We start from the raw sequence: 8,654 nt of genomic DNA, 5'->3' as shown, positions 1-8,654 counted from the left end.
TATAATATTATCGATTATATAGTTCGAAATTTAGCCAAGGTTTACTATTGAATATCTCTCAATAATCCATTTTTAGACGAATTTGTTGAATGATTTCTTGGTTATAACTGCGAGTATAATATTATTATGACACTATAGGTACACATTTTAGATTTCCACAATACACCAATAGCAGGCGTTTTTATAGTTGTTAGTTGTATACTGGTATAACAAAAAATCATAATTTTACTAAACTTTTATGTATTAAGCGTATCTAAACACCTTATTTTTAATCATTTTATCATTGGTATAGGTATTATTTTTATATTTTTGATTTTAAGCGGCTGTATAGGAGCAAGGAAGCTAGTTAGAATCTTTTTATCCAGTAAACAAACATTTTTACCAGAACGACTAGAATTCGGTGCTTCGATTTTAACATATTATAGTATATTATCTTTTAGAAAATCGGATCAATATGGTACTTGAAAGAGATAATTTTTGTGAATAATTATTTAACGCTACGTGAAAAACCACCGAAAAAATACGTAAAACGTGATTTTGTGAATAATTTTTTTTAACGCTTTATATTGTGCATCGCCATAGAAACGAATGAAATTTAGAAACTACCTAATTCCCATACTAGGTGCAGTATTATATTATATTATTAATGGTTACTTATTAAACTGCAGTTATTAATATTTAATACATATAATTTTAATATTTATGATTCATACATTTTCTTTCGTCAGCTCAGAAAGTCAGAATCGTCCACCACCGCAATGCTGACCTACTCTTTTTTATTTCTAATCCCGTAAATCTACCCCCCCCCCCTCTCACCACTACCACCTTTCAAAGAGGCGTGTAATTTTATAAGATGCCCCGCCGCCCCGGGGTGCATATAACTTATAAAGACGGACCCGCGATACTGTATAGGTCTGATTCAATTTCATAGATTTAATTATTTACAAATAAATGGTGAATAATATAAAATAATAATTATGGTAAGAACTCGGCGTTTTCCATCACGTCATGTTTGTCTGTAAAACAAATTTAAAAACTTGTAGGTACGATAATATTAAGGATTATGGCGTTTAAATTATTTTGACGTTTGGTCGCCAAATGAAGGCTATTCGGTGTTTTCTGTCACGAATAAAAATGTGTCGAAATACATTTGTCGTAAAGGCGGGATTATACGGCGCGTGGAGTGTAGAGCGTATATACCACGCACGTTAAAACCGACGCACCGTTAGATTGGAATTTATTTATTTATAAAATGATGGATAAGACACGGCGCAGCAATTTTCCTTTGGTCCAGGATACAGAGATCGACAATTGTCGGAAAGAGACGCACCGCGCATCCAAATCTTGCCACGCAACACAAATTATACGGCGCGTCAACTATACCGCGCTGTACCGCTCCCATAGACCTATACCTAAACTAATGGACAGCGCATTCCACTCCGCTCTGCCTTCAATGCTAGGCGATTATATAACCATATAACTGAGAGAGAAAAAACATAAAGTAATGAACTGCACCGCATAAAGCCCGCATAAGGAACTGCATACATTTTACTAATTTGTTTCTTTTTACGCTCTCTCTATTTCGAGATTCCCTACCAGGGTGCCAGTTTATAAGTCTATGACTGATCCACACTCCACGCGACGCGCAACGCAACTTAGTACTATGGATTCAAATAATTAAGTCAATTAGTCAAATAAAAAAGAAATAATATAATTGGATCCAACAGAAAACACCGATGTAGTCAGCTGTAAATACTAAATAGTAAATTGTAATTCCTATAGGTACCTATGTACGATGTATCTATCATATAACTAAGTAGATAGCGTAAAGCCCCCGCACCCCGCTGCTCCGGCCAGTCAAATTAAATAAGAATATAAAAATAAAATAGGTACTTATTTGATGGGTAATTCCGATTTCCGTTATCCGTCTACAATATCTATTAAGCTAATTGTTTATCAGTAAATCCAATGCGGCCCGACCACGACTCGCGTCGCTTCTCCCCGCCAAAACCATTATGCCCGTTGCCGCGTTATAGCTGAGCAGTGAGCGAACTAGCGAAGACGTTTAGACTAGTGATGGGAACTATCGAATAGTCACTATCGAACTATTCGATAGTAGTTCACTATTCGAACTATTCGATAGTCATTCCATAACTATCGAACATTCGAATAGTCACCATGTATTCGATAGTTTTAAAACTATTCGAATAGTTTATCGAATAGTCTATTCGAATAGTTTATATCGAATAGTTTTCATTCGAATAGTTTATCGAATAGTTTTATCGAATAGTCTATTCGAATAGTTTATATCGAATAGTTTTCATTCGAATAGTTTATCGAATAGTTTTATCGAATAGTCTATTCGAATAGTTTATATCGAATAGTTTTCATTCGAATAGTTTATCGAATAGTTTTATCGAATAGTTTATCGAATAGTTTTTATTCGAATAGTTTATCGAATAGTTTTTATTCGAATGGTTTTATCGAATAGTTTTCATTCGAATAGTTTATCGAATAGTTTTTATTCGAATAGTTTTCATTCGAATAGTTTATCGAATAGTTTTATCGAATAGTTTTCATTCGAAATTCGAATAGTTTATCGAATGTTTATTTATTTCGAAAGTTTATTTATTATTAGTTTATCGAATAATTTTTATTTTTTATTCATTCGAAATTCGAATTTTGATTGGTTGTAACTTTTAACTTGTAACTTGTTAGTTTGTTATCTTATATTTGATACATAAAATATAATCATGTATTTTTATCCATAGAAGAAATTACATCAGATTTGAATTTTAGAGTTCTTCAAATATCTCTATGAACAATAAGTTTATTTACTTTCTAAATTTTAATGTATAATTATTAATTACTAATTTGTAAAGATAATTTTCTACAGCTTATATTTTCAAATTTTCTATAGACCAACACAAAATTACATTTTTATAAAAGTTATGGTATTTTTTTCATTAAGTTAGACTTTTGTTTGAACATAAGAATATTAAATATAAAAAGGAAAAAAAAACTCAATTTTAAAGTGAATTATCAAATCATAAGTTAGTTTTTTATGTATTTACTATTTAGTAGGTACCTATTTATGATTTATCATAACAAATAATATTATTAAACTGTATATTTAATGTATTAAAAATAGAAATTATACCTAGTTGTAATAAATATTATATAGTTTATTCCTACAATTAAAATAACCTCATAATTTAAACTAATGGTTAAACTTTTAAAGCTAAACTAAAAAGAATTTGTATAAAATGTCATTACCAAATAATAAATATATTTTTAAATTTTAAAACACAAACAATAGGTTCTTAAAATGTATTATCTATTCAATTATTACATTATTATTCATTATTTAACAAAAAATTAACAATAACAGCATTAAAAACAAAAACAATTATTTAAAAAAAAAATAAAAAAAATATTTTAAATCCTTTAATAAAACGTAATAAAAACAATACAAGATAGAACAATGGAAAACAAAATCATTTATTTTTTTAAATTAGCATTTAAGAATATTAGTTTATCCACATTATCTGGTAATAACCGATTTCGTCTGGCACTAACTATTTGACCTGCTTTGGAAAATACTCTTTCCGATGGTACAGATGTGGCAGGTATACAAGAGTATTTTAAAGCTACGTCACATAATGCACCTAACATCTGTCTATTATTTTTCCAAAATAATATTGGATCATCATGAATATTCAAAAATTCTAAATTCATGTACTGTTTGAATAATGTCATTGCTGTACTGGTATATGTTGTCTGGGACCGAAGTGTGGTGACTGTTGTTTCTAAATAAGTTAATAAATTTTCTTGTTCTTTGGAATGACTGTTGTGTTCAAGTTGTTCTGGTGTCAAAGTGGTCTGAGTAACACTTGGTTCAAGTACAGTTTTCTCAGGAGCTGAATAAAAATAATTAGATTCAATTAATTTAAATGTAAATTCTAAATAAAACAAAATTTTAGGTAGAATGTATTTTAAATATTATCATATTTTGTATATATCTATCTTATACAGTTATACCTATATTAAATATTTATAGTATAAAATATTGTTTTTCAAGTCAGTTTGTAGATTTACACATTTGAATTACATTAAATTTCTTTTTTATTATTCTTATATATTAAGCTTATAGTTTATACTTGATAGTTTTATGGTTCATAATTTATATAATATACTATAATAGCATTAACCTAATATTGTTATTTTTTTTTTTTACATGTATATGCATTTATTATTTTGTTCATTATATTAGACATTTTACCATTTTAATTATATTCATCGTGTTTCAATAAAATTTAATAAACTATAGAAAAATTAATGTTCTATACTCTTCTGTAAATATAAAAATTATAAACTAATTTTAAAAACAGTATACATACATACTAAATAGGATCATGATAACTCAAAAAATAAATGTACCTATATTTAAATTTTTTAAACAATTGCAAATACTCATCTTTATACTTATACACAATAGTAGTTACTAGTTAGTACAGTGCACAGTATATATTTTATAGTGTATACTGTTTAATATATAGTGTATAGTGTATATCTCTTCACATTTTATTGTAAAACGTTTTTTGTATTTTATGAATTTTATCATCTAAAAGATCAAGCTTTTATACTAAAAAAAAATACCTATCTATATAATTATATCTCTATAATTATCAACCATAAAAAAGAAAGGTATTAAAGTATTAAACACAAAAACATATTTTATCAAATTGATTTACCATTAGTTTTGATGCAGTCTGCTATCTCTTTTTGCACTTCTTGTTCAGCGTCATTGGCATTATCATTTGATGTAAATGCAGCTTTTTTAAATCGGGGATCTAATAAAGTAGCTTTAGCATAGAATTGTGATGGATACATTTCTTCAATATTATCAAATCGTTTTGTTGTTTGTTCAAGTAGTTTTTTTTTCAAAAACTGTCCTGTTAATGTAACTGGAACCTTATTATTAACGGATAATAATAAACCTATAAATTATAAGTAAAAAAATATTATTCAAATGTAAAATTACAATAGGTGTACAAATATTTAATATCTACTATGATTACCTACCTCTTAATAATGGAATAACTTTTGATAAAGTTGGTCTTTGTTCTGATGATAGTTGTATTGTTAAACTTTCAAATGGTTTTAAAAGTATAACAAAATCATTAATGGTTTGCCACTGTTCATTTGATGGCATGTTTGGACATCGTGGTAAACCCATTGAAACCAGCATCAGAGGTTCTTTAACTAGTAGCAAACGTTCCATCATAGTTAGTGTACTATTCCAACGAATTGCTATATCTTGTTTTAACTTTAAAACAGGAGAATTAAGTTGTTTCTGTTTTTCATGAAGAATTCTAGTTGATACCTCGCTATGCTTGAAATGCCCAACAATAGAACGACACATTTTAACCAGCTTCATCATTTCTACTTCTTCAGTATGGTTTGTGTCAATGTCATTTTCTTCAAATTCACTTTTCAATGCATTTTTCACAGCATTATTTAATTTATGAGCAGCACATGGAATATGGTCAATTCCAAGTAATTTTATTGCTGCCTTAATATTTGCACCAGAGTCTGTTACGATTGCTGCAACTTTAGTGTTTATTTTCCACTCTCTAATGATATCTGTTAGTACTCCAGATAAGTACTGTGCCGTATGGTTGGATTCCAGTTTTCTTGTAGTTAGAACATATGTTTTTAAATTAAAATTATTGTCAAAAAAATGTACAGTTACAGTTATAAAAGATATTGTATTCAATGAAGTCCAGATATCTGATGTAAGTGATACATATTTTGTATGAGACAAAATAGTTTCAATCATTTTACGGGTCGATTCATACAAATTTGGTATAAGAGTTGTTCCAATAAGTTTGCGGCTGGGCAACTTATAACGCGAATCAAGTAGATTAATAAGTCTTTGAAATCCACTGTTCTCTACGATAGATAATGGTTGCATATCTTCTGCAATCATTTCAACCACAGCTTTGTTGAATTGGTCTACTTTACTGTCAGGTGGTAAGCTAAACCTATCAAAGAATATTATGCATAATTAACTTTTTATGAATTAAAATATAAAGAGGTTTATTTGTAATTTGTATCTGGATGATTGTACGAATGTGAAATATTAGTAATATTACCTATTCATTAGTGTCAATTGTTTTTGTCTTTTGGGAGGTGGTCCTTGTATCTGTACAGTACTGTCTTCATAATGAGTCACTGCTGTAGAATCTTAAGAAGATAAACAAATATTTATTATAAAGAATTGAAGAGTTTTACAAATTATAATATTATTTAAATTAAAAAAAATAATTTTAATTGAGGTTACTCCCTTAAAAAAAAGTGAATTTCAAATTATTTATTTAAGATATATTATTTTTAAAGTAAATCAAGTATCAACCCTTAATGACAATTTTGGTTTTTAATTTTTATGTCAGTTACATGTTTTAGAAATATTATGTTGAATTTATTATTTATTTTTTTATTAGAAAGTAAAATTTCCCTAATTATGACATTAAAAAAAAAAAATCATTAACTTATGAAATTTAAAATTTAAATGATACTTCAACTAAACAATGCTCTTTTGTAGTAAAAGTAAAGTAAAAATTAAAAAGAAGATACCTATAGGCTATAATAATAATTATTATTAAAATTGTTATTTATTAATTACCTAACATTTTAAAGTAGACAATGGGTTTTTTTATAATTATTTATAAAAAATTGTAATAATAAATTATTCTCCTAGTCAGTTTTCTAGTTTTTATCTGAAGTCTCTTGTTAATTTGTGTAGCTTATAAATTATAATATACTATCTAGTATCTAGTACGTACATAGGTAGTCAGGGTGATTTATCAAACAAACCTCATAATTGCAAAAAGTATAAACATTTTTGAAAATATTTTTCTTACAAGTTTTAAAGTCGTTACAATACAATATTTATAATACTTTTTAACCTTATCATTTTTTAAGTTTTTTCTTTATTGTATGGCAACATACAGATTTAATTTCATATTCTGAAGCAGTATATTTTTTGGATTTTGATACATAAAAATCGAATTTCGAACTAGTAGTTTATGAGAAAACTTTATAAGCATTTAAAGTTTAGATGAACGGAGTGGAGTGGTATGGGGGTAACCTGCAAAATGTTGGTCCACTTCTCCGCTCTTCTAAACTTTAAAATTTAAATGCTTATAAAGTTATAACTCAATAATTACTCGTTCGAAATCCGATTTTTTTGTTGGTATCGAAATACTCAGAAAAATATTTTGATTTTGAATATGAAATTAAAATTTAAAACTGTATTCTGTCATTCAAAAATGTAAAAATGTTAAAAATATAATATTTATAAAAATAAATTTTGTTTTGTCACGATTTGAAGCCACGTAAGAAAAATATTTTCAATAATGTTTATACTTTTCGAAATAATGAGTCTTGTTTGATAAAATAATCACCCAGTTTATTTATTAAAATACTTATTTTAAATAACTAATAGAATTGTTAATTTTTAAATTAAAAATTTTAATAAAAAATGTATATTACTTGTAGACGTCGATGGTTCGTTGGAGACATTTATGTCATCAACCTCTTCTACTAGTGTTGCTAATTTATTAGCTTCCAATACTGTAAAATGTTTTCGACGTAAATGGTCCCAAACATTTGATGTATTATTTGAATATTTTATTTTTAGCTTACATAATTTACATTGAATTTGACCTGGAGTGTTCGGATCTTTGTCCATATAATTCCAACCACCAGAACGATTTTTTTTATACATTTTCAAAAATAAAACACAAAAATACTCAATTCCAAAAATAATTCAATTACAAATTACAAATCACAATAAAAATATAAAAAATAAAACAAAAATAATTCAATTACGATTTACGAATCACAATCAAAAAAAAAATAATAACGTACGATAGTGTCTGACGACAGCTCTGTAGTCTGTAGGGTACGAATTACGAACTACGAATGACATATTCTAAAATTCTAAATAATCTTAATCGATAAAAAAATATCGTTACGGATTTAAACAGGTATATTGTCATTTGTCATTAACAAATGTTGATATGTTGAATGTGGATTGTGGCCTGTGGGTAATATATGGCCTCGTGGGAAGGAGGTACATAATTTTTACGTATTATTTTTGGGTTTCGTTTAACGCTTTATTTGTTGATAGGAAAACAAGTAATAACAATACTACGATAGTAAATAATAATATATTATGTTCTTAATCTTAAGAAATAATAATGTGGTGCCGCCGATGGTCCAAACTCCAAATGTTAAAAAATACAATAGTGAATAGAGCAGTGGGCCACTACCAAGAATTAAAGAATAGGACAGCGACCCGTTGGCCGATAAAGATAAATTGTAAAGAATACTAAAGAGTAAAGATCACGTCATGGTCACTTAATTAGTATTTACTAAATAAAATCTCAGGTGGTCAAGAAATAAATTATGAATTAAAATTTGAAATATCAAAATTCCAAATAGTCCGTATAATAAAAAACTATTCGATAGTGTTATTCGAATAGAATATCAAACTATTCGAATTTCGAATAAACTATTCGATAGTGCTATTCGAATAGAGTATTCGAATAAACTATTCGATAGTGCTATTCGAATAGACTATTCGA

At 27.3% G+C, this 8,654-nt stretch overlaps 1 protein-coding gene across 1 annotated transcript; it reads right to left on the bottom strand.

Moving 5' to 3' along the window:
• Nucleotides 1–3,501: 3,501 nt before the first annotated feature.
• LOC100572528 (zinc finger BED domain-containing protein 1-like) lies at nt 3,502–7,792 on the bottom strand. The gene is made up of 7 exons (XM_029492666.1): nt 7,720–7,792; nt 7,558–7,638; nt 6,159–6,249; nt 5,086–6,047; nt 4,755–5,000; nt 3,743–3,920; nt 3,502–3,679 (listed from the first exon to the last, which is right to left on the bottom strand). The coding sequence occupies exons 1-7, from the start codon at nt 7,790–7,792 to the stop codon at nt 3,502–3,504; spliced, it is 1,809 nt and encodes a 602-aa protein (XP_029348526.1).
• Nucleotides 7,793–8,654: the final 862 nt, after the last annotated feature.

This window comes from Acyrthosiphon pisum, unplaced genomic scaffold (genome assembly GCF_005508785.2).
Source record: "Acyrthosiphon pisum isolate AL4f unplaced genomic scaffold, pea_aphid_22Mar2018_4r6ur Scaffold_41;HRSCAF=313, whole genome shotgun sequence".
Classification (NCBI taxonomy): domain Eukaryota; kingdom Metazoa; phylum Arthropoda; class Insecta; order Hemiptera; family Aphididae; genus Acyrthosiphon; species Acyrthosiphon pisum.
The sequence above is the reverse complement of the archived record's forward strand: the minus strand, read 5'-3'. Positions and strand labels throughout refer to the sequence as shown.

Bases quoted from the DNA above. Each gene is read 5' to 3' on its own strand.
- LOC100572528 (XM_029492666.1), bottom strand. From the start codon at position 7,792: ATGTATAAAAAAAATCGTTCTGGTGGTTGGAATTATATGGACAAAGAT. The intron at 5,001-5,085 runs GTAGGTAATCAT...TATAATTTATAG, and splicing joins AGTTATTCCATTATTAAGAG to GTTTATTATTATCCGTTAAT. The intron at 3,921-4,754 runs GTAAATCAATTT...ATTTTTATTCAG, and splicing joins AGACTGCATCAAAACTAATG to CTCCTGAGAAAACTGTACTT.